Source organism: Ochotona curzoniae, unplaced genomic scaffold, assembly GCF_017591425.1.
Source record: "Ochotona curzoniae isolate NIBS_2020 unplaced genomic scaffold, NIBS_Ocur_1.0 contig_4501, whole genome shotgun sequence".
Classification (NCBI taxonomy): domain Eukaryota; kingdom Metazoa; phylum Chordata; class Mammalia; order Lagomorpha; family Ochotonidae; genus Ochotona; species Ochotona curzoniae.
The window spans coordinates 9,217,184-9,245,000 of NW_024466307.1; the positions used below are offsets into that span (position 1 = coordinate 9,217,184).

The 27,817-nt window shown below is 36.7% G+C and overlaps 1 protein-coding gene across 5 annotated transcripts in view; it reads right to left on the reverse strand.

Moving 5' to 3' along the window:
* The window catches only part of FAM172A (family with sequence similarity 172 member A), a 270,353-nt gene that overhangs the window by 145,897 nt on the left and 96,639 nt on the right, over nucleotides 1-27,817 (reverse strand). For all 5 annotated transcript variants that reach the window (XM_040986040.1, XM_040986044.1, XM_040986041.1 and 2 more), the window contains one exon: nucleotides 19,872-20,090. In XM_040986040.1, coding sequence (XP_040841974.1) covers nucleotides 19,872-20,090 — 219 coding nt within the window. The remainder of the gene's footprint in view (nucleotides 1-19,871; nucleotides 20,091-27,817) is intronic.

Consider the following 27,817-nt stretch of genomic DNA (forward strand, 5'->3'; position numbering starts at 1 on the left):
GGGCCATAAGGGAAGTAAAAGAGATGTAGGCAGGGGTGTGCATGTGTGTGTGGGGGGTCCAAGTGTAGGTGTAGGAGCAATGTTAGCCTTTCCCCAAATCGGGTGGGATCCTGAGTATGAGCAGGCATTGCCATCCTCGGAGAACCTATCGGTTACCACCGGAGGGTAACAGCAGCCCACGAAGCTGCCTGAGAGCAGTTAGGATTCTACATTCTTCATCCCATGAACAGCATGTTTTTAGACCTCACCACTTACTCATGACAACTATTCCCTAGACATTAACATGAAGCATCCTTTGGAATAATGGCTAATGACAATTATTCACAAATGTTCTGCCTAGCAGAATGGGCAGAAGATCAGGTGAATTCAGTGTGAACACCTTTTTCAGAAATACAAGCTAACTGTGCTAATGAATGGTGTAAAATGGTTCTGCACTTGATATAGCTTGTGGAGGTTATTGCACAGTGGTGAAAAAAATGTTCATTTAAAAAATTTTCATCTCCAATCTTTACAAGCAAGTCTCCTAAATTAAATGAGTACATTTTATATTAACTGTGAGTATGGTTAAATACTAGGGATTCTTAGTCTTTCAAGGTTTCCTTTTGCTTGTAAGAGAGTGTCCTGTAGCATGAGAGATTCATGCTCAAGATTTTGTTTTCAGATGATCACAGTCATGCGTTGTTAGAGTCAGAGACCGTTGCATACGGAATACAACTGACACATACACTGCAGCTCCTTATACCTTTCCTGTTATCAACAATGACAGAAATGCTTAGTGAAGCATATTATTTTAAGGATGGGAGAACAATGAATAGTGAATATTTAGGTAAGAATGATTTATTTAATTAAATCATCAAAGTTTTGAACTCTCTAAAATTAATCGCATCTTACTTATTTGCACTCCTACTCACTTCATGAAACAAACAAACAAACAAACAAACAAACCAGCCTCGGGCCTGGCGCCGTGGCCTAGTGGCTAAAGTTCTCATCTTAAGCGCTTTGGTATCCCCTGTGGTCACTGGTTCTGGTCCCGGCAGCTCTACTTCCCATCCAGCTCCCTGCTTGTGGCCTGGAAAGGCAGTAGAGGACGGCCCAAAGCCATGGAACCCTTCACCCGCATGGGAGACCTGGAGGAGGTTCCTGGCTTTTGGTTTTGGATCGGCGCAGCAACAGCCACTGCAGTCACTTGGGGAATGAATCAGTGGATGGAAGATCTTTCCCTCTGTCTCTCCTCCTCTCTGTATATCTGATTTGGCAATAAAAATAAATAAATCTTTAAAAAAAAAACAGCCTTAGAGGAATAAAATGACTTTCTATTATTTTCCACAAGTCACAGTAGTACCTTATCTTTGTTAAAGTCTCTGTTGTCCTGGTGTGGTAGCCTAGTGACCAAAGTCCTCACCTTACATGCGCCATGATCCCATACGGGCACCAGTTTTTATAACAGCTGCTCCACTTCCCTTCCAGCTCTCTGCTTGTGACCTGCGAAAGCGATCGAGGATGGCCCAACACTGATGTGAGCGACCAGGAAGAAGCTCCTGGCTCATGGCTTCAGCTCGCCTCAGTTCTGGCCATTGTGGCCATTTGGGGAGTGAACCACGAGATGGAAGAGTTTTCTCTCTGTTTTTCCTTCTCTCTTAAAATTAGACTTTCCAATAAAATAAATAAATCTTTAAAAAATAAAATTACAATCTCAGCTGTCACTTGGCATACCTCACATTATATTCCATGTGCTTTGTAAGTCTGCAAGTGATTTCCTACACTTTGTTTCTTTTTTTCTTTTTAGTTGTACTCATGGCTATGATTTATTGTAGCAAAACAAACAAAGCAAAATAAAAAATAAAAAGGCATAGAGCAAAATCCAGAGCAAACTAGGTGGATGCTCCTTACAATCATTTCCCTGTACAGTCATAGAGGATGTTCTTAATATCTCCAGCACCAAACCATGAGTCACATGAGAAAGGTTGGGATTTTCACTGGAGGTATGACCTGTAAGCATTCTCACTGAGCACTTACCAAAATTGCAGACATTCAGAAGGAAAACAGGTGTTCTGTATATCATACTGTTTACATCAACCATTCAAGGCTTGCAAGTCACTTGTGACAGTGAGCATGGTCCTGAAATTCAAGTTCCCAGACGCTAGCCAAAGTTCAGCTTTGCAGCAGATTGTTATGGGACACTATCAAGTGATTAAACATATGCATTTTGGGAGTTCCTGAATGTGTGGAAATGCAGAATGAAGTCAAAGGCTTACTCAGAGAAATACTAGCAGAATGCTTTCTTAATGTTGGAGACAGAAAGAGACATGTAGGTACAATAAGTACTTAGATCTCTTAATATGCATGGTCAGAAATAATCCTCAGGCTTTAAACACTGGAAGAAAACATACTAAAATGTACACAAAAGAAATGCTAGAATATCTGCAGAGGATTACTGATTAGACTCATAGCTGATTTCTTATCAAAAATCCTACAGGATAGGAAAATGGAGAGAAATAATCCAGGTCTTAAAGAAACTGCCAACCCAGAACACTGTGTTCAGCAAAGCTCTCCTTTATAAATTGAAGAGAAATCACTGAAAGTTTGCCAGGACCCGTGCAGACTTACATAAGATGTTTAAGGATGTGCTACACACACACACACACACACACACACACACACACACACACACACACACACACACACAGAGTGATCACCACAATGAAAGAACATAATGATGGGAAATGTCCTAGAAAAAATACAAAGGAAATCCAAAGAAAACAAGAATATGGAAAAATGGTAGAACCAAGTTTGTTACCTTTCAGTAACAGCCCTGAATGTAAATGGCCTAAATTTCCCAATCAAAAGATTCAGACTGACAGCTAAGTGGATTATAAATAAGAACATCTATTTACTATCTGAAAGAAATACATTTCACCAACAAAGGCACACATAGATTGAAAGGGAAAGGATGGATAAAGATGTTTCCTGTCAACGGAAAGGAAAAATGAGCAGGCATAGCCTTTCTAATATCACACAAAACAGGCATTTAAACAAAAATATTTTTAAAAAAATATGAAGAAGGTTATGGCATAATGAATAATAGGTCAATTCAATAAGATGTGACAAGAGTGAATGCATAGCACTCAGTGCCAAGGAACCTGACTATTTAAGACAATTGTTAATGACTCTAAAGGATAACATAGACTGCAATACAATAATAACGGGGACTTTAGCACTCCACTTTCATTGATGAACCAATAAACTAGACAGAAAATCAATAAAGAAACAACACAGCTAATCTATACCATGGATCAAACTGACCTAATTAATATCAACAGAACATTTCATCCCATAGTTGCAAAGTATACATTCTTTTCATCAGTGCATGGAGCTTGCTCTAGGATAGACCATACGCAAAGTGAAAAACTAAGCCTCAGAAAATTAAAAAAAATCTATATCATACCATGTATATATCCTGACCACCATGGAATGAAGCTGGAAATCAACAACTTAAAAAATTCTAGGACTGGTACCTTGATGTGGTAGACTAAGCCTCTGCCTGTGGTGCTGGCACCACATATGGGCACCAGTTTATGTCCCAGGTGTTCCATTTTTGATCAAGCTATCTGCTTATTGCCTGATAAAGTAGCAGAAGATGGCTCAATGTTTGAGAACCGGCATCTGTGTGGGAGATCCAGAAGAAACTCCGGGATCCTGCTGTGAACTGGTCTATTTCTGGCCATTGCAGCCATTTGGGGACTGAACCAACAGATGGAAGATCTGTGTGTATATGCCTGTGTGCACATGTTGGTCTGCTCTCTATAACTCTGCCTTTTAAGTAAAAATAAATGAATTGAAAAAAAATTTAGAAAATAGGAAAACACATGAAGACTGAAAAACACATTACTAAATGAAGGATGGGTCATAGAAAAATTTAAAAGGAATTAAAATAATTCCTGGATATTAACGAAGATGTTAGCACAACATATCAAAACTTTGGAGACATAGCAAAAGCATTGTTAAGAGGAAAGTTTGTAGTAATTAGTGCCTAAATTTTAAAAAATCAGAAAGACATCAAATAAAATAATTATTCACACAGGTAAAAAAAATCTGGAAGGGCAACAACAAAATAAACCAAAAGTAAATGGGAAAAACAGTTTAAATTAGAGAAGAAATTTTAAAAACCAAACCAAAATGGAGCAATAATTAAGACAAAGATTGAACCCATAATAAAAACTTTCCTATTAAATGAAAATTCTGGTCCAGAAAATCTTAATTGCTGACTTCTACTAAACTTTCCAAGAAAACTAATTTCAACTCTTCTCAAACAACCAAAAAAAAAAACAAAACTGAAACTGAGGGAATCCTCTCAAACTCCTTCCCGGAGGTCAACAACATTTTAATCCTAAAAGTAGAAAAGGTGCAACATAGACTGAGGTCTGCGATGAACACAAAGCAAAAATGCTTAACAAAATAATGGCTCATCAAACCCAACAAGACATCAGAAAAAGTATTCACCTAGACTAAGCTGGATTTATTTTGGAGTATGCAGGGATGGCTCAACACATGCAAATATGTAAGTGGAATACATCCCATTAAGAAGCTGAAGAATAAAAAACATGATTATATCAAGAAACTCAGAGAAAGCATCTGATAATATATAACATTCTTTTGTGATTAAAAATATATAATCTTTGGGCCCAGCATGGTAGCCTAGGGGCTAAAGTCCTTGCCCTGCATGCACCAAGATCCCATATGGGAGCCAGTTCTACCACCAGCAACCCCGCTTCCCATCCAGCTCCCTGTTCATGGCCTAGGAAAGCAGCTGAGGACAGCCCAAAGTCTTGACCCCCTTCACCCGCATGGGAGATCCAGAAGAGGCTCTGGGCTCCTGGCTATGGGTTGGCTCAGCTCAGGTTGTTGAGGCCACTTGGGGAGTGAATCAGTGGATGGAAGATCTTCCTCTCTGTCTTTCCTCCTCTCTGCACATCTAACTTGCCAACAAAAATTAAATATATATGACAATGGTCTGGGGCCACAGGAATACCCACATATGGCTAATAATAATAATTCATCCAACTATAATATGAAACATATGGGTGATACCCACTAAATTTGATCTAGTGTGATTTTTTTTTTTCATTTGACAGGCAGGGAAAGGGAGCCAGAGAGAAGGAGAGACATTTTTTATATGCTTTTTTATTTCTCAAATGCCTTCAACAGCTGGCCCAAACTGCCAAACTCAACCCAGGTCTCCCACATGGCCTGAGCCGACACCTGCTGCCTCCCGGGGTGTGCATGAGCACGAAGCTGCAGCAGAAGCATCACTGCAAGGCCTCTGACTGGGCCCTGGGATTCTGGCTCTAGGCACCCCCAGAAGCACCTTAACTGCTGCATCAAACCCTCATCCCCCCAGCTTCACCCTTAAGTCTAAATTATTGAGACAGTCTTGCATATGAACACCTGGAGTTAAGCATAAGAGTGTTTATTAGAAACAAACTACAGCAACGAAATACTAGAAAATGTAACTGCAATGTTCAGTGATAATTATAGTGGATAAATATTTATCATAAGGAAGTAGAAATGAATTATTTGTGAATGTAAAGTAGATGTTACAAAAAAGCTAATTCCAAAGATAAAATACGGAAATACAAAATAGGCAAAACCAAACAATGAATATATTATTAAGGAAAACATACATATTTACCAATGTATAAAGAACAGTAAAGGAATGCTAAGAGAAAACTTATACATCAAAGAAGATGGGACTAGGTGTGACTGGAACAGCGAATAGAAAGGAGAGACACAGAGACAAGATCTTCCATTCTGCAATTTTATTCCCCAAGTGATTGCAACAGCTGGAGCTGACCTGATCTGAAACCAGGAGCCAGAAGCTTCTTCCAGGTCTCCCACATGAGAGGAGGGTTCCGAGGACTCGGGCAATCTTCCACTCCTTTCTAAGCCACAGAGAGCTGGATGGGAAGTGAAGCAGCCAGGACATGAACAGGCACCCATATGGGATCCTGGCGCTTAAAGGGAAGGATTTAGCCAATTCAGTCATTGCACCTGAGCCTACATTATTTCTTCTAACCCATAAATATCATAAAACCATTAAGCAAATAAGGTGAGGCCAAAATGAAAGAACAGTTACAGGACCATATTGGTTGTGATAGCTATGAAATTTTCCTGATAATCTCTTTAATTCTTATGAAAGGGCAAAACAATTTGAAGTATCATGAACAAATATTATATCACTGAAAACTGAAATATTGCAATTCTTGAGAATTTGTCAAAAATATCCATAAATTGATCCTCTTGGTATCAAAGTATGAAGGTATATATAACATTAAAAATCATGTTATATAATAGTCATGGAAAATATATACATGATTTGCACAAAACCAGGTGCTCCATGGAATGAGTTTCATTAAGAATGTGTAACTAGGGCCTAGCATCATAGTCTAGTGGCTAAATCCTTGCTTTGCATCTGCTGGAATCCCATATGGGCATTGGTTCATATTCTGGCTGTTCTACTTCCCATCTAGCTCCTTGCTTGTGGCCTGGGAAAGTAGTAGAGGATGGTCCAAAGCCTTGGGACCCTTCACCCCTGTGGGAGACCTGGATGAAGCTCCTGGCTCTGGATTAATTCAGTTCCAGCCACCATGGCTACTTAGGGAGTGAACTAGTGGACAAAAGTAAACACAGAAGCATCATTATTTAACAGACAGGTGACACAAATCATGTATTTCTATGATCTGTATACTATAAATGTGGTAAGGTGTAGGAAAAAGAAAGAACGCCCACATCACCTGCACTTGGTTATCCCCAGGAGGGCCAATGCTGTACAGAGTTCACAGTCCTAAGGACTGTCAGGTCAGAACTCTGCTATCTCAAGTTAGGCAGCCAGGCAGCCCTGTCTTCCTGCACATCCAGCAATCTAAAATGCTATCAATTCCACGAAGCACTGTTTTATGTACCATGAAAAAGGATAAAGAAAAGTCACCAAATAATCTTTGATATAACATTAACTTTTAGGATGTATTTCAATTCAGAGACATTAATTTGATAAAGGGTTTTAGGATCGATGAAAAAAGTTGATAATCCGAGCAATCCCCTGATTGACTATGATCTATAAAGCACACGGTCCTTTTTCGATGCAATTACTTTATGCAGCCTGTGCTAACAGTTCTGAGAGAACAATTTCACTCTCCTAAGTAAAACTGAAACCTAGAACATTACAAAGGAATGAAGTACACTTGGTCACAAAATTCACATTTACTACACCAGGATTTTTACATTTCGATTCTTCCTCTGTGACCTTATAATTGATTAAGAATGGTGCTCTAACTTTTTGGTTCAAATTTGAATTACTTATTAGTAGGCATTGGCAATTTTTTACTAATAATCTACAGCCCCATTCTGTCCACACACATACACACGTGGCAGCTACTGATAAAAAAGTGAGAGAAGACCCCGTTTCGAAGTATGAATGAAGGTGCAAAACTTGAAGCCCAGTATGAAAACATCAATCATCAAAGTGATACACTGAAACTAGAAGCTCTCTGCTCAGGAACAGCTCTGTCAGTGTTCACACTGCGATGTCAGCAAGTCACATAATTTTTCTTATTCCAACTTCCTTATTGATGTCAGCAAATAAAGCAGACATCATCTTTGCCAACTTATTGTGGTAGATTCTATCTATGATGTTCTTCTTAAGCATACTGTTTATGTAAAGCAGCACACTAATGTAGTCGCATTAATTGTAATATGCCCTCTAGTATCGGGGAAAAAAAAAGACACTTCACTGTGAAAAATTTAGAACAGCAAAAAAAAAAAAAATTATATAAAATCCCGAGTCCCTGTTCTCATTTTGACTGAATTTTAGCTTTCATAAATACCATGAATTTACTGATATAAAATCCTAAATCTGGCATTAAATTCTTATCATGTAGTTCAAAGTTCAAATCTTCTAGATGGCTTTGTACACTACTGCTGTACAACAGACATAAGAAACCCTGGCTGACAATATTTTTTAAAAATCCTTTGATCATTACAACAGTTAAAAATGATCAGCTATAACAGTACAACAAACCCAGGATCCTGTAATCTTGTTCAGTATCATCTCCTGGTGGAGAGACTTTGTATAATTCTGCAAATATCACATCATCAGATAGGGACAGGGATTGAAAAAGTTCACCTGTAGTAAACAAAGCACTTTTGAGTTAACCATTTGAAACTATGTCAGAATTTCCTTCATCACCACCTGCAACAACTTCAAACTCCTCTGCTGTCAAGCAACTCCCATAACATTGGGAACAATTTTAGGATTAGATACGAATAAACTGGAGAGGAAAATGGGGTCCCAGATTCTAATATATCTAGCTAGTACAACCCTCTAATTATTGTTACTGGTTTGAATAAACCACTGTATTATGGGAAATACTAATTATCTTTTGTCAAAAGAATTGCCCTGCCAATCAAGGAGGATCCATTTATTCATATAGACACATAGAGAGAAATCTTGAGGAAAATATTTGCTGTTGACAACAGAATACAGTGGGAGAAACAGGCTTTGCAGTGAGAGGCTAGTTCAAATCCTGTTTTATTTATTTTTCCTAGATGTGTTAATTATGAGTAAGTCTAATTACATTTTTGTGCCACATTCTACAGATCTATAAAGTCAGGCTAATACAAGAAAAGAAGAAGTTAAAATACAGAAATAACACTAATAAAAGATTAGAATACAATATTAAGTTAGACATCTCAGAGACGGCATACATAGATATCTAGGCTCTCATGGGAAGCAAGAGAAAAGAAAAAGGAAATGAAAGTTGTAATTTCCCAAGTGCAAAATGTGCAGGGATCCTTCAGGGCTTCCTATTGTTGGGAGAGAAGCAGTAGAGAACAAATTACAAACCCTCCAATATCACTGCTCTAATCCGGAGGGACTGATATCTGAGTTTCAGTAAAGTGTGGGGATGGTAGTGCTGCTGAGAGGGCTAGCAGGTGGGGATTCTACACGCACTCTCTTGAGAAGAGTTGAAACTGGATCGAAATGCCTCAAGAAACCAGTCTATGTTGTTCTAACTCTTTTTTAGTTGACAGAGCTATTCGCATTGATCAATTTAATTTTGTATTACCTAGCATGTTGACAGAAGCATGATTCTTATTCTAGTCTGACAAACTACTGTGCTTTATTGTTTTCCAGTTTTAATGACAGAAAAAAGGATGTACAGAGAATTTAAGAATGTGGTCCACAAAATTCAGGGATTCCTGATATTTTTTCAGAAGGTCTTCTGTGTCAAAATTATTTCGTTATAATACAACGACATCATTTTTTTCCTCTGTGTTGAGATTGGCCCTTACGAGTTAAAAAGACAAAGGAGAAAAAAACATTGACTTAACGTGTCAGAAAGCAATGATATTATACTATACGTCACTGATGGAGGGGGGGAAAGTCACCTATACTTCAAATCGCCAATAAAGCAGCAAAAGGTACTTTTATTAAATTTTAACTCTCGATATACACCTATTTAATATTATGAGCAATGAAATGAACATACACGTAGAGCATTACATCCCAAAATACGCAATGATGGTTGCAGAAGGAGTGTTGCATCTGATTGAGTTTCAAGCTAACGTAAGCACTTTTAAAGCGGAAACTCTTTTTACTTGTTAGACTCATAGACACACCATGTTTATTCAGTCTTGGGTATTTGGAAGAGAGCTTCTTACAAATAAGAGTAAAATTGAAAGCCCAAGCACAACAACTGACGATGTTTTCTGCCAATGATAAAAAAAACTCAACTTTTGTATCAAGCAGAAACTTACACCATCTCTGGTAAGCCTGAAAGTTATTCAATTCTTAAGACTTGTCTGATGTGAATGAGTGTAAAAACAACGAATTAGGAATGCTGTGTAAATACTGTAAAATGTGTCAAAACTTAAATGATCTCTGTAACTCAGTAAAACCGCACTTTCCAAATGACCAGTGGATAACATTACAAAATGACTCATGAATAAAGATTCATTTCACTCCAAGACAGATCAACGGATTTTCATGAGTGTGAACCGTACGTGAGATTCTCTGCAGCAATTGCTGAATGTTGGTGTGGCATCAAAGAAAACTATATACAATTCATTAGAAGGAAAGCTATTAAAAGTCTTTCCTTTTGCAAATGCATATTTGTATAAGGCCAGATTTTCTTTATATACATCAATGATGGTGACATATCAGAAAAAGATGTTTGCAGAAATAGACGTAAGAATTCAGCTGTTTTTATATTAAGCCAGACATTTTCAGAAATAGCATACTTATCACCATGTGTTCATTGTCTTATTTATTCATTGTCTTATTATTATTTATTTCTCATAAAATATGTTATTTGTATCACCATTTAATAGGATTATTTTTATCATAAATATTTAAGTCTTTCCGTGTTAATTGCTTTCGTGGTAAATTTCAGTAAATACAACTCACATAAATAACACTCTTTAGTGTTCTCATCAATGTTAAAGTATTTAGTAATGTTCAGGCATGTAATGTAGAAAATCTTTGGCTCTAAGACCAAAACATTTGAGAATCACTGATTATAAATACATGGTTGTTTTCCTATACATGAGCTTGTCTCATTCATTGCTTCCATTTCTACCAGATATAACTAACTCTATTTTAAGGTGAGGGAAACTAAAGAAAAGCAGCAATGTTTACCTAAAGTCACTGCTGGAACCGACAACATTAGGATCGCTGAACCCATCTTTCTGAATCTTGAATTCTTATGCTTTCCACTGCATCATATTCACCCTAGAACGTCCCCCAAATTGGGCAAAAATCCACCAGAAACCAGAAAATGCAGAGCTTGGGTCTTTAACCTTGATTTCTGTTCAAAATCTAAAGATCTTCTAGTGCTAATTTTTCAGTATTGGCTTGTTTCACCAAATTCAAAGAATGCCTGGTACACTTAATTATGGTTGTCCAAAAAAAAAAAAATGCTTGGTCCATTTAATAATGGCAATTAATTCAGCTGACAGAACAATGTACTAATTTTCTGGGTCTTAGCCCACTTCAGGCATAATATTCAAAGTATAACAGTCCTTTCAATGCTATGCCAGTCAATATCAAAGAATGAGTTCATACAGAGAAAAGTCTATTTTTTCCTCGGCAGGTTTAAGCAAGGAGCTAATATTCACTCATCATATCTTTGTTAAAAATTCTGTGTTTACCAGACTTTGAGAGCTTGAAACATGAAAACATGAATAATAATTTCTGACACTTAAAATATGATTATGGCCTTTATAATGCTCTAATCTTTAGCAATTTTGTGGCAATCTGGCTTCATCAAGCCTCCTTTTTTATTTTATAACCAAAAAGTTTTAAATTGTCTTTGTTGTAGCATACAATGTGATATTTCATTTTCACAGACATACAATGTGTAATGATCTAACAAGGGAGTTGGCATTTCTATTTCCTTAAATGAGTTACAAGAAACTTTTAACATTAAGAACGCGCACCTCTGGGGTTTGATGTGACTTCCAACACAGGTGCCAGCTCACAAGGTGCACTGATCACAATGGAGTCATAAACATCTCCACTTTCCATTACCTCTCCATGTCTGGAGACTTTGAGCTCCTAACTTCCAGTCACTCAGAACATACAGTACAGGTTATTGAATACTACATACAACGGCACCCATCTCCCTCCACCCTCATCTACCTATATCTGTGTACCTGTTACTCTCCATGATCACTGCTCCTATAGCTCCCAGTCTCCAGTCATCTCTAGCCCATGTTTAAGTTTCTACAGATGATACAGCACATATTGTATTTGTTTTTCTGGGTCTGACTTATCCTACGTAATAGCTTCCAGTTCTACCAATTTTTCCTCAAATAATATGACACACAGTTTCCCTTTTTAAAGTTTAAAAGAAACTCATCTATGCTTTAGTTAATAGCTAATGACTTTATTTCATACTGCTAAACTGAGCTGTTAGAAAGTGCTAGTTGGGCTTGTCTTGGTAGTCAAGTGGCTAAAGTCCTCGCCTTGCATGTACCAGGATTTCATATGGTCCATATCCGGCAGCTCTACTTCCCATCCTGCTATGGCCTAGGAAAGCAGTCAAGGATGACTCAAAGCCTGTATCCACAGTGGGAGACCTGGAGGAAGTTCCTGGTTCCTGGCTTTGGATCAGTTCCGGTCATTGCTGGCACTTAGGGAGTGGACAAGCAGATGGGAGATCTTTCTCTGTCTTTCCAGCTCTCTGGAAATCTGTATTTCCAATAAAAATAAAAACATCTTTAAAAAAAAAAGCAGAAGAGGAAATGCAAGTAGTGTGGTCAACATGGTGGTTCAACAGGCTAATCCTCTGCCTTGTAGCATTGGCAATCTATACGGGCACTGGTTAGAGTCTTGGCTGCTCTACTTTTGATCGTCCTCTGTGTTTATGGCTTGGAAAAGCAGCGGAGGATGGCTCAAGTGCTTGGGGCCCTGAACACATGTGGGAAACCCAGAAGAACCTCCTGGATCTTGCCTCCTGGCTTAAGACATTTGCAGCCAGTTGGGGAGTGAACTAGCAGACAAAAAGATCTTTCTCTGTCTCTCCTTCTGTCAATTTGCCTTTCCAATAAAAATAAATCTTTAGTAACAATGATCCTCTGCTAGTGATTTACCCTTGTCCTATGGTGTCCTTTGGCCCCACTCCTCTCAAAGCCTTTTATGGAACCACTGCAGCTACAGTAAGAGTCTAGTCCTGCCTTCTTTCCCACAGAGAGAGTGACCATTTAGCATATTTAGGAGCAGAAAAAGCATGCTCAGCAGAGTCTTTCTAGGTATTCTTCAAATAGGCTTACAGACAATGTGCATCCTAGCCTGCTTTCTGCCACACGACAGTCAAATGGGATGTTTGGAGGAAATAGGGTAAATTTGTTTCAGAAGGGAATTTATCAGGAAGTCTGCATGTCACAGTTCTCGATCAAATTTCCCAGTTATTACTAAAGCTGATGCTTTGATCTCCTTTTGTATAATTTCTTTATAATATTGTGGGATTCAAAACTGAGGCATGTTAACATGCAGAGATTTTTGGTAAAAATTTATACTGTAATACAAAGACATGTGGTCTTTGGTCCTGGTTCCTAGAATGTCGAGTAGCACACAGTGTCTTATGCTGCTCAACAGTTCCCTCACCTTCACCGATTTTAGGCTGAGATCTCGAAGTACCCTTGAGCTGGCATTGCTCATAGGGAACTTCCAGCCTTACCCTGGGACCTTCCTGTTCAGGCAGTGGAGAACTTCCTGGAGCAAGGCACATGTAGGTATGTGGCTAGCAGGGGTGCATGCCCAGAGAGGAACACTTGGTACACTCTTTCACACATCCTTTGCCCTATGTATGTCTTCCTTTCGGCTCTTGCCAAGTTGCATCCTTTACAAGAAACCAGTAACTGTAAGTATGTTTCTGAGTTCTATTACATAAAGATGCTGCAGCCCGTGGTGTTGCAGCCCACATGGGTGCTGGCTGGAGTACCAGCTGTTGCACTTCCAATTCAGCTCCCTTGTAATGTGTCTGCTAAAGGATGGTCTAAGTGCTTGGGCCCTTACTCCTGGCTCCTGGTTGTGGGCATTAAAGCCATCTGGGAAGTGAAGCAGTGGATGGAGAATCTCTCCCACTCTCCATCCCTCTCTTGATGTTAGCTGCACGTTTCAAATGCACAAAGCTTTTAAAACACTAGAAACAGGAAATAATAATAATGATAATTATCATAATTTACATCTGGTGGTTATAGGTTTTGGTTTGGAAAATATAAATGCTTTGGGATGTAAAAAACATTTACAATAAAAAAAGCTTACATTGATTTTTAAGCTACTGGTTAAGCCTTTTCTTCTTTCCAGTGACATGTTAAAAAAATGTTTCAGCTTAAAATAACAAGAAAGCTAAAGATGTAGTATAGTTGGGGCTACTCAGTGTCTAATGAGAGCAAAATCCAGGATGAACAGCAGCAGCCCCTGGTGGTCTAAGAGAAAAAAATACATGATCTGTAGTTATGGGGGTGGTAACTTTTTTTTTAAATATATGTACATATTTAGCCATTTGACTACGTTCTCAACCCAACACATTAAAAAACAGATGCTTTAAAAAATGATCTGTTGGCAAGATGCTTGTTAAAATTTTATCAGTTGAAATATTAAAATTCATTATGAATTAATTAACACATTATATAAAAATAAAATGTTTTTGTTTCATCGTTTTACAAAGTACGATAACCAGTGGTGATTAACACTGGGAATTTTTGTGTCTTGATATGTGTTGCTCAAAAAGAGACTGAATTTATAGGATTACCACTAAATTGATGACATTTTCTGTCTTCACTCTAGAATTCAGTTGGCAGATGTTTTTGAGAACAAAAAATTCCATCTTATTACAACACATATTAGGCAGGTTTTCCTGCCAGGCATGTCTGACATGATGTTTATTGCTTAGACCAAATCATTCCCCTTAATAAGCCATAATACATGCCAGCAAGTACATTATTTCAGAATTAAGGAAAGTTGCCACAGTAAGTTGAAACAGTAAGTTCTTTGATCTCTCTTACTTTGTTCCTCATGCATCAAAAAAGTGCTACATAATCCACGTCAGTCATGTCTATTTATGCCCATTTAACAACAAAATAAAATCATACATTGTTAATCTTAAAGTTTTAGATGTGGATTTTACTATTGGACCAGATTTCTGCATGGGCACTGCAGACACCTGGAAAGATTTGAGAAGATACTAGCTACTTATAAAACAGTGAGAAAGAAACAGGGAGGGAGAAAAAGTTCACACATCTTTAAATATACTAGGAAATATAATGGTTCTATTGGTTAAATATTTGTTGGTTGTAATATAAACAATGGAATATAATTGTTAAAATATGAGATAGAAATGATGTTGGCGGCATTCGTGTGCAAAAGAGGTCCAGAAGAGAAGGAAGAATGACATTTAATAGCCCTCTCCCAAACTGTGAACAAACTCAAGTCAGAACATTAAAAATATATTTTTTCAAAAGAGAGCTTCAGTTTCTGAAAGTTGGCTGCTTGTGAACAATCGCAAAAAAATTCATGAGTGCTGGAAAAAATCAGAAAGCTAGTCAACATCAAATATCTCGCTTGTTAAGGAATAAGATTTTTGATGGATGTCAACAAGCGATCAATCCATAAATATTTGAGCATCTTCAATGTGCAATGCCAGGCTCTGCCAAGATTCCCATGCTGTGAATGACTACTCAGCATTTGGACTTTTTCTTCTGTGGCCACGTGACTCTCCACCCTCAGCACCTCTTTTTAGTTTTGTCTTTTCTCCCGATTAAAGACCTCATTCCTCTTTACTTCCATCAGGACAGTCTACAATTAAGTTTCACCTTGAGAAACAAACTGCAACAGATCCAGGCCAACATCACAAAGACTGGGGCAAGGAACTTCCCCAAAGTTCTAGTTATATTTTGTAAGGTTCTACTAATGGATCTTCACTAGTCTGAGCATTTGCCACCCCCTTGAACTCCAATTTTATGCTTTTGCTTTGATGCTGAAGTTCTGTTGTTTAGACAGTTCAAGATGAAGACCTAAAATTTTTCCTTTGCATTTTGGTGAGTTTAGTGTCAATTTCTCATTCTCCCACAATCTGCCCCTTTAATAACAACAGGGAGTCCTATCTATACTTATTTTAAAATATAAATTATATATTAAATGCAGAGTGACACATATAGCAACATACCTTTTATGTAATGATTCTCTCCCCCAATGTCCACAACATCCAGGTCTAGGCTAGTATAAAGGCAAGAACCAGGAACGACATCCTGGTCTTCATGGTGGGTAAAGGCATAGACATTTTTGGGCCATTTTCTGTTCTCTTCTCAAAAGCATCAGCAGAGAGCCAGATGAGAAATGGAGCAACTTGGACTTGAACAAGCAGACTGCTATGGACTGCTGGTAATACAAGCAGTGCTACAATGCCAGAACTATAAATCTACTTAGTATTAGGATCTTACATGGAATGTCAAATTCTACAAACCATGCTCAAATGTTTAGTAGATGAAGGGAGACCCATTAAAGATAAACTGGCATATTAACAGTCAGAGACAAAAGTTTAAGAGATGTCTCAAAAATAATATGATAAATTCCACAGAAGTCTCTAGGTCTTTCTAAGGAAAAGCCATTTGTGGTATTAATGAGGAGAAGTGATGGAATTTTAGCTGGGCTCCAAAGAATGGACAGAACTTGGATTAGAGAAAAGGACAGGAAGCCAAGTTACAGATTTCACAGGGAAGACATAAAGTTTGTACAGCAGAGGCGAGCACAGAAGTCTGGCTGTGTTTATGAAGAAGTGTGTAAAGCGGAAGGTCGGAATGAAACATTTCCATTTTCACCTATAGTTTTAGCACTACGGTAATACAGCAAAAGGAAAACAGGATATTCTACTTCTATACACACAGAATGTATAGATCAGTTCAGGAATCAAATGAGTCTTCAGCACTGCCCTTTTAATCAATTTTTGGAATAAAAATTCAAATCGGTGACCCACAAAGACTTTGTTTTTGCTCTCCTAAAACAAGTAGCACACTTTAATAGTATAGTACATGTTCAAAGTTTGAGATTTCAGGGGTAGTACCAACGTCTTGTTCTCAATTCACTGAGTCTGACGTAGGTCCTGGGGAAACTGCATTGGGCAAAACAGGCTCAGAACTGGTCCTGTGGAACTCTCACCAAGAGCTCTGTGATGCTGGGGAAATTTCTCCAAGACCTTAACACATGGTTCATTCACTGTCAATCTGAACCAGCAGTAGTGACCTTATTATAAGAAAATATACTATTTAAATATGAAAGTAATTTAGACATTTAACAGTGTCTATACATAACTTGCCAAGATCCACCCAGTCATCAACAGATAGTTTATTATGTCACACTTTCATATAGTTTAGCTGTAATGTTTCAGTTGTAAATTGTTTTCAATTGGTAGAACGATGTGGAAAGGAGGGAAGGCGACAAGCATACGCTGTGATTAGAAGTACTCATTTCTGCACTTAGTTCTACCATTGACTGTCTGTATGGTCCTGGGCAAACACCTGTACATCAGTTCCTTTAACAAGAATGAGTTTTTGAAAACATTTTTCTATGAACTTGAACATATTTTAATGTTACCTATTTTCTTTATTTTAAAGGCAAAGACAGAGAGGGACAGAAAAGAAGAGTAGGAGCAAGAAGAGGAGAACCTGAGTAAAAGTGAGAGACAGGGACAGAGAACACTCCCACCTGCTGGGCCATTCTCTGTCTACAACGGCTGGGGTTGGCCAACCTGCAGTCAGAAGATAGAACCACCATCCATTTCCCCCACACAAATGGCCAGGACTTAAAGACTTCAACCATCATCCACTGTCTCCCAAGCTGCACAGCAGCAAGAAGCTGGAATGAAGAGAAAGCTAGGACTTGAACCAAGGCACTATATATGCGAGGCACCCATGCCAAGTGGCAGCTTTACTGTCACAAGAAATGCCTGTCTGAAACCCTTCCCACCTCTACTCTGGTGCAAAAACATGCAATGTAAATGTCTAAGAAGTATATAAACTGAAAGTTACTTATTTCCATCACCTGCCATGCTCTCTAGAAAACTTACAATGACTGTCATTTGGATGTATGTAAGAGAAGAAATATGCTCTTAAGTAGATCAAAGAACCTAAGAATTAGTATATAGAAAATGAACCCACTTTTCTCTTTACCACTTCAAGTCCAAGCCGTACAATCTAGAAGCAAGTCTGATGAGTAGCCAACACATCTATGCTATTCTGCACAATCCCAGATTTTAAAAGAAAGAGTAATTATTAAGAGAAAGCATTTAATAACTAAAACTACCAAACATGAGTTGTTCTGCCTTCATGAGTCCATTTTTAAGTTTCAGTGCTTTGGATGGATTGGTGAATGAGGCACAAAGACTTAAGGAAAAGAAGTAGAAGTGGCAGGAGCGTGAACAAGAGACAAGAATTAAGGAAAGAAGACAAAAGGAAAGAAAGCAGGTCTCAATAATGAAGCAACATAAAAGGATTTTTCCCCCTTGGAGTAAGAAAAACTAAATGCAGGGATAAATGAAGCAGATGTGAACAACAGGATAAAGAAAATGCATGCACACAAGAGGACAAAAGAGAGAATCAAAGCAATGATGACAAGATAAAGAGAAAATAGAAAAGAAGAAATAAACCTACAGGGCAGATGTCTGAAATAGATGCTCAATCTACATATGTTGTAAGCAAATAAAAACAGGATATTTGAGAAATTAAAAAAACTCACAAAATTGCTTACTTTTTATTTGCATTTTACATGGATGAGTGGATACTCTTTGTCTATTTTAGAAACCTTATGTAATTCATTTCGGGTATGAGTGATAACTTTTTAACATTTTACGAGTAACATTGTGATACTTGACACACTAGATCACATATCAGGAATTGTTAGGACTCTAAGAAGGCAACATCATGACCCACGAGAAGTCAAGAAACAGGTAATGCAGTTCCATCGGAACACAAGCTTCTTAGTTATTCCATATCTATTAACTGCTCTTTTTGCAAATGATATATCAAATAGTAAGATGTTTTCCAGAATTTAAAATACTGTAATCACCCGGTTTTTGCACAATTCATGAGATAAAGTGCTTTTAGGATATCTGGTCAGCATATATTTTGGGGGTCTTGAGAATTCATATACTGATTTCTTTATCACATACTGTCAAAACTTATTTCCACAAATCTATCTGTAAACCTTGACTGCTTCAATCCAAAAGGCATTTTTCTTAATGAGCTAGAAGTATAAGAGAATAAAAATTCAGAAAGGTTTTCCTTCATAGGTGGTATGAATATTGTACCACAGATATTTTAAAGTAAATGTTAAATAGCTGAAGGTTAAAAAGCTAACATATTTTTACTATCCCATAATTTATCTTGTAAAATGCTAAACTGTCTGTTTCAATGTCCTAGATTACTCACTTTTGAAGAACCTATACATTTACTGTTTTAGTCAGTCACATTTTCACATGCTTTACTACTACATTTAATTCCTGGTGTCCATAATAAGCGTATTGAGAAATTATACAAATCTGTTGAATACATATAACACACAGTCTGTATATCCAGTAGAATATGTCGCAGTGCACACACTGCTGTTTGTGCCCCCTACAGACTTGGAAGCACCTGGGCAGCCCTGGGATAACGATCCCATGCTGCTAGCATTATCAAGTGCAGACATTCCCTGGATAAGAACAGAGCAAAGGACAGTGTTTCCTCTTTACACCATCCCTGCACGAGTTTGGTGGCAATATTTCTTAATGCATGCTCTCCCTCCTTCAGTCTGCCTAGAGAAGTCAGGATAAAGCACCAGGAATGGATGGTTGGTTAGTGGAAAATAACGTATTATCCAGAAAACTCAGCACCCAGGATGATGGCTGTTTGGCTCAGTGCATTATTAAATCAACAAGTATCAGCTCTTAAAATGACTAGAATACATGCATTTTCTCATATGGACAATATAGCAGGTTAAAACATTAAGGGAACAAAACATTAGGAAGTTGGATTGGAAAGTTTTCTTCCTTTTGCATGTATCACCATAAATTTATTTTAAAATTTCTTTAAATAAATATATGACACAGAGGACAGCAGTTACATTGGAAACTTCCGTAAAATGTTAACACTAAAGTAAGAATATTGTGTTTTGTGAGTTTGAACTAAAAACAGAAACATATTTGAATAAACAACCATGGAAAAGAAATGGATAAAATGAAAAGAATTAACAGCTCATTTTATGAAACAAAAAGAATCATTTTATAGGAAATAAAACACAGATAAAGGCAGTAATAAAGGGAAGAAGTGATCTCACTTACTCTGATATACAACTGCATCATTTCTTTCTCCCGTTGGGGGTTTCGATACTTCTCATAGAAATCACGCCGCTTCTTTGTCTCTTTCGAGACTTTATCTTTCCTTTCCCGCTTTTCTGCTGGTTCATCTGAACCGTCGGAAGATGACTGCACGTGAGACTTGAGCTTTTCGACTTCAATATAGTTTTCGTTGGGATTCAGGACTATTACCCCATAGCCTTCCTGTTTGGAAATGGAAGAAAATGTGTAATTTAGCCTTAAAATCAGTTTCTAAAATTCGAATCACTAAAACATTCCACATTCCTTTAGAGAACACTACTGCTTCAATTTTCCCAAAAGAAAATAATTTAAATGTGTTTCCATTTACTACACCTATAAACAACTATTTATGACCCGCAAGAATGGAACTTCAAAAATGACTGAATAACTTATCAAATAATAGGTATACTTTCAAGCCACATATTTATAATATATATTTGGAGGAATATTCAATTTCACAGAGGAATAACAACCTCTGTGAAATTGAATCCTACTGTTCAAAGTACATTTTGTAGGATTTTTACTTTATAGCTGCCTCTTAATGAGCATTTTTGTTTCCAAAGTATAAAACAAAGCAAAAAAGAAAACAAAAGCCCCCCAAAGCAATTAAAAACGAGTAAGTCTAACATTCTGCAAATTTACATATTTATGTCTACCTGTGCACCTTGGATTTTATTCATCTCTTTTCAGGAGGCCAGATAAAGAAAAAAAACAAAATGTACCAATGTTTGGAAACAACTCTTAGATGTCGAAATCTCCTTTTGCAAATGACCATGACAATTTTTACATGTTTACAGGAAACATGTAAATTTCAAACTTTAAAAATACAACCTGATGAATGAAGTATTAAGGCTTAAAATTTAGAGAACACATTTTTCTATCAGATGTATTTCTAGCAATAAAAACATTAATATGCTTACAAATAAGGAAACTTCTCATATTCATGCTATAAATGACTAACAACATGTGGTGTGCGACACAAATTGTTGAAGCTATTATATATCTTATCCTACTATTCAGCTCTATGCTGTGGGTATCTGAATTACATTCTTGCAAAACTCTTTCAGGCCATATATACGTAATACACACAAGCAAATAAAAAAATCTCATTAACATAAACAAAAGATGACTTTATATCTGATAGCAGCAATAATCAACTCACACTAACACAGACTCAATCATCTTATTTTAAAACATGTGAAAATGCACTTCTGAGTTGGTTTCTTGTGGCTGATTTCACAAACCATTCCGGAAACTCACTGGGATTCTTCCAATCCTTTCCTCCTGCGCCTATCAGAAGCTATTACAAAAGCCATGGATTCCTTCCCAAATTTTAGCATCAGTGAAGTCCTGATTTTTAGTCTTGTGTTCAAAATTAAAATATAGCATCTACACACATGAAAACTGTATAACACATACCAAAATAATGAACATACCACAAATTCCTCAACATAAAAATTTCAGAAAAATGTCTTTCATGCAATAATTATAAAACACTCCAAAGAGTTTAATTTAAATATTTGACTTGAAATAACTAAGGCTTTTTTTTTTTTTAAGTTTCTTGATGGCTAAGTCTTAAGTTTTACGAACAAAAGAAACTATTTGGTTCTGCTTTATTCTAATCTGTATAACTGTTCAGAAGGCTTGTAATTCATTGTAATCACTGTCAGGTAGACAGATTGTCACTTGGTGATTTTCTACAGTTGGACACACTTGACTACTTATTAAAATCACATTTGCAGTAAGTTCCTACCCCTCTTCCTTGTGCCTCTTACAACTTTTCACGCCCTTCTCAAATTTCAGCTATGAGTTCTCCTCCCACCAGAAGTAAGTTAAAGAACACTGTTGCACTCTGCTAACCAGGGTGAAATAGAGGCATTCAGGGCACTGTCTCTGGCGTAAGGAACATAGTCAAAAAAGGTCACCACAGGCCAAAAAGAAAATTGCCTCCTTACTAGATTCCGTACCGTGAGTAAGTGGTCTCCTGTCATGTTTCTTTCCTGCCTTCTCTGAGTGAATTGGACTTTAAACACACACACACACACACACAACCTCACACTCACACAGGAGTCACAGTCAGCAGGCCTTAAGTAGAATCTCCTAGCTCTCAGTGACAACATTTTAATGATAAAAGGAAAAACTTAAAATGCAAAGTAGCAAAAGGAGACTTTTAATAAATTGGGGAAACATAAGCATCATATTTCTATATCCAATGAAATTCAAATAAAAGTGAACTCTTTCAGCAAAATTTATATCCATCAGAATCACAAAGCCACTACCCTAAATTACAACTTAAACATTAGAAATAACATTTGCATAATATCAGCATTAGTTGAGCAGGTTTCACTTCAATTTTCAGAAACCATAGATTGAACATTATTGTGCCTATTTGCTCTTGAAGTCTTTGAAATTTGATGTGTCCCAGCTATGTTAAGTATAAACAACACACACATAAATCATCAAAGAAGTAGTATTTGTCTAAATTATTGATTATGTAACTGAAAATTACATGACTCATTTGTTCAATTTTATAAAGGCACAATGTCAATTTTTCACTGAGGCATCAATGGATGAAAAATGATTCTATTTTTAAAACATCACTACATAAATCAATTAAAGAACCATCACTTAGATTTCAACATTGAACATTTTTTTTAACATACCTAAATTGTTTAGAATATATTTTATCTTTGGGTTTTTCCAATGACCAATTTAATTAATAGTAGTAGTAACAATCAAGAAATATATCCAGGAGCATTTTCTGAAGAAATCAGAGCTTATTTTAATGAATATCTACTGCAAATTCAATCAGCCTGTTTAAAATTGAGAGTTTTCAACTAAATTTTTTGGATAGGTGAGTGCATTATTCACAGAGACTAGTCAATGGTTTCATAAGAACAGGAGAGAGCAGGAGCGATAAAACAAAGCTAACTACCCCAACTCCATGCTCAAAGGACAGTAAAATTCATTTTTTCCCTTATTTTCTCTATCATATATAACAAAGGCAGAAACATTCACAGATGTAAGCAACAACCATTACGCCATGTCAACCTCAAAACATGGAAACTAAATAGTCAAAGCAAACAAAGTAAAGCAAAACTGAAATAAAGTCCCAGTAGTTAAACTGAACTGTTTCAAATAGACAGGAATCAACTCACATGTATAAAGACTTAGAACAAACATCTGTTTAAAATGTGACTCTAGTCCCCAACATTCAATAGATACACAAAAATTTAAGAGGAGATGTTAGTGTGGTCTTTCAGGAGGGTCGCTATAAAGTTTATAAAACTACACTGGCATAAACTCCATGGCTACTCTAATGAGGAAGCCTCCCTCATTTAAGCTAAAAGTCTTAAACATTTTATATTACAGCATTCCTTCCATATTTCACTATTCCTTTAGCATGCTAAATTTCTCCTAAGATGTAGTGAGCTCATCTCAAACACACATGGAAACTTCTTCAGTTATCTTAAACAAGATGAAATGATCAACTTCATTACTTAGCATGCTACAAGTAAAGAAATAAGATTTCTGGCAACATTTATAATGATGTTCCCAAATCAATTCCAATATCCAACACTTCACAAGACAAAGCATACATGGAATTGCTAATTAACTCCAGTTTGATCACACGGTCTAGTGGAAGATCAAGAGGACAGACAGGAGTGAAAGTGAGTTTCATCGTTTTATTTCATCCCACCTTATTTTATGTACTTTTGTAATTACAAACACAATTTCATTTGCAGATCTATGTCCATAAGGTATAAATTATGGGGTCTGAATCAGAACCCTCAAAAGTTTGTCATTTTACTCAGCATAAGTACTTGCTAAGACTTAAACAGACTACAGAGGTCTCCAGGCCTTCTTTTCTTAGAAGTTTATAAGTACGAATACTAATAAACAAGAGTTCATTTATCATTCAATCAACAAATGATGCTTAGATCAGGGAAGCCTAAAACAGACAGCTGATACCAAATATGAAGAGCCAAAGAGGAAATCTTGCTAAAGGAATGAAATCAGCAGAGAAATGTAGTTATCAAGAAAATCCTCAAATAGATAAACTTTTAACATGCCCAAACAAAGCCTGTTTGACCCCAAAAGAAGTCCTGCTAACACTGAAGATTTATCCAAGTTAATTTTCGTATTAATTGTTAGTAATAAGGGAAATGGAAAACAGGGGCAAATTTTACATCTTTTCAAATCTCTTGTGGTTGGAGCAAAAAAAAAAAAAAAAGTCAGCTGAAAGTACTCAGGTCTGCATATTAACCTGCCAATACATCAAGCCACATGTGACCACAGAGGTCAGGGGCCAGGGCAGAAGCCTTTGACCTCTGAGACTATCCAGTTGGGTCTTCAGGCAATGCTCTATAGGAGATCATTTTACACAGATTTATCAATCTTATTTTTCAAGTACAGCATTCTATCTGTTTCGTTTGAAAGACAGTAGGTTCTCATCCTCCAGGGAAATGAAACCCAAAGTGTTTTTATCTATAAACAACAGCTACCTGTGGTTCAAATGGACAAACATTACTGCCCATTCATCTTTTCTGAAATACATACTTCGTGTTTTATTCTCATCCTTTTCGCGGCGAAGGTGTGCACATGTCACTGTTGCAATGTCCTAGGTGCAACAGTGAGATGAGGTCATGACAACCAATCAGAAGTCACTAGTGAAGCGTTAAAGTAAACATAGCTGTTGGAGCCGCGGCTCTGCTTGAAAAATGCCCCCTCCATTATTTCAGCAATTTTCTCAAGACGTGACCTGGGACTGAAATGCCTGAAATGTTACTTGACTCTGTTTTGTGCTTCTTCTCAACATGCACTTAGGTATTAGCATTCTAATATTTTGCAAAGTGTTCTTTATGACCATACTTCAAGTTGCAGCTTCCTGAGTTCTAAGCCTATGTTTCATGTATTAAAATATCATAATATGGACCAGCATAGATTATCCCAGTTAAGTTTCCAACTTCAAATAGCTCATCAAGTTAGTCAGTAAAAGAAAACATGCCACAAAAAGTTTCAGAGGACCACCTGTTGTCTATTATTTTTACATAGCACTTACTCATAAATCATAACACAGGGTAATTAATCAAGCTGTCAAAGAGAAGGTCAAAGGTTATTTGGTAGAGTCAGAAGGTCATGCATGGGCTGATAGAGGTCAGGGTCACACTGCATTCCTCATTATCAAGTTGGGATGAGAGACGGCCCAAGCAAACAAAAGTGAAAGCAGATGGAGAAGTGAGTGGATAAAGAAAAAAGAAAGAAAAAAAGAAAAGAAAATTTTGCAAACAAAAAGAAAAGTGAAAGAAGACTGTCAGCTGCATTCAAATAGAGAATAGAGAAGAAAAGAAATACACTGAAATGTGTTCAAAGGAGCTCGAGGACATAAAGAAACTACAGATTTATTAATTAAATAAATTGCATATAACTTCTCTTGGCCATTTTACTAGTGTGCACCAAGTAATATTCACAACTACTTGCTTACCATCTCTGTACCTTCTCTAGCTACTTCCCTCAAGGTTAACTCAGGCAAGGCAAAGAGTTTCAAGGATGAGGGTATGATTTACAAAAACAGAACACAAGGAAAAATAAACAAAAACCCCACCCCTTAACTTTTAATAATGAGAGGGATCCCCCATTATTATTGTTTCTGGGTTGCTACATACATGTAAATACTTTTAAACCATAGAACAGATCATCTCTTGAGTATGATACAAAGATACACACACAAACATAAATGCATCATAAAAGTCCTTTGGAATAACAAAAGAGTTATAAAATATTCTATTATTACGTTGGCCTGAATTAGATGCAGAATACTGTGCAAAATTAGCTGTCACCCTTTGCTCAAAATCTTTGTTAATCTCATTTTGAATGTTTGCAGCTTTATCAACACATGCATCAATGTCAGCTCCTTGGTTACTGAACCGCTGTACTCGGAAGAAGATATAATTAAAATGTTTTGGCACAGAAAAGGTGAAATTGTATCTTCTCTCGTTCCCTTAGGAGTCTGTAAAACATGAAGGATACACTGAGAAACACACAATGTTATCTCCAGTTCTGACATCTCAGGTCATTCGAGTGCTATTTATTTTCAAACATCCACTGTGCACTTATTCATACTATCACTCGCTCCACTTTTACCTTTTTAAGGTTTTGGAACATTATGTTGCTTAAACATCATTAATTTATCTTGTAATCATGAACAAGTTATTTTTGGAGCACTCCAAAAATATACAACAGTACCACCAAATAAATATATTAACAATCCATCCATTATCAATATAGACATCAGATTTAACACTACAGCATGGTATAATCTTTCTATTCTTTGCCTCTCATTCTCATAAAATGACACAAATACACACCCACACATTTACACATTAAAATAAACAGAAGTAACAAGCTACAACTGTTGCCCAGTCAATGACATGCTCAAAATTCCTAAAAATGGATCTAGGAAATCCTGTGGTCACATTGTTATTACATAGTCCAAAACAGAATTGGATGATTAGGCTTAACCTATGAACCTCACTGTCCTGCATACTAGTTATGTTTTACAGTGCTGAGAGAGAGTCCCACGCTCTTCTAACTTACTATTGAAATCTATTATAAAAAGCTGGTAAACAGAATATCTTTCACAGGCATATGGTCTTTCAAAACATTACCACTGTGACCCAGTCATATGCCATACAAATATATAGTTAAATTTCTAAGTTACTGGTAAAAATCTGCTTATGAAATACAGCAGAGAAATGCTATCTTAAAATATGCCACCTTTCCGTTCTTTTCCAATTAAACCCTCATGTGTTCAAAAACACATTTGTCATTTTTTTTTCAAGAACACATCTGTGTCTGGCTTTGCTTGTGGTCCTACAGTCCAAGCATGAGGACACGATGAAGAATCTCAAGTATTCAGTAAGTCAATAATTCATTATGCTCTGATTTCGTGGAACAAATATTTAATAAGCAGCTACCATCTACCAAGCACTGAGGTAGGTATAGCTAACAGTACATCTATACGCATGCTGACATGTAACCTTTCTTGCTACGATACTTCTAGTCAGCTGAACATTTTGAATCAGAATTAAGTACAAATTTTTAACATGCTTATATGAAGCCAAGTAACTTTTGAACAAAAGGGGAATGTAAAAAGGATAAATAGGGGAGAAGCACACTCCTAAAACATTCCTAAAAAAAAAAATCAATATACTTTCTGAGATGATTAATTCTAAATGGTATGCTATATTTGCAAGAAATATTTAAAGAGCAGTATTTAAACCTACTTCACGACATTGAAAATGTGCTGTTTGGGAATGTATATTCATGTGCCTTGTACACGTCATGTTGTATACAGCTGGAAGCTTTAACAAGTTCCATCATTTCATAAGCTAAGAGAAGGGCTTCTATACATATCAACCTCCTAACAGGTGCAAATGAGTGCAGCTACGAATTTCCCTTCCCACAGTGACCTGTGTCAGAAGATCTTCTCATACTTCTTCTGCTAAATAATTTAATTACTTATGAGTTATGGTTTCTTTGTAACCTTTTAAATGACTAGCTCATTAAAATGCAAAAATATGCAAAACATGATGTCACTGGGTCAAACAGCTGTGTTGGTAAAATTATGGCTGTGAATGTCCCCAAGAACATGAAAATATTAATAATTTATATTGCTCATTAGATGGCAAAAACTCTTTAAACAGATTTAGAGACAGATTAATTTTATAATCACAAAATGCTACACCACCTCATGGTAACAAATCTTTCCGCCATCTGTGACCCTTTGGTATATATAAAACATATAAAAATTCATAATGGCTTAAAGTTTTCGCATCATAACATGCATATTTAAGAAAAATGCCACAAGAACCTGAAATATGGAGGTAATGGACTTTGTTTAAAAACAC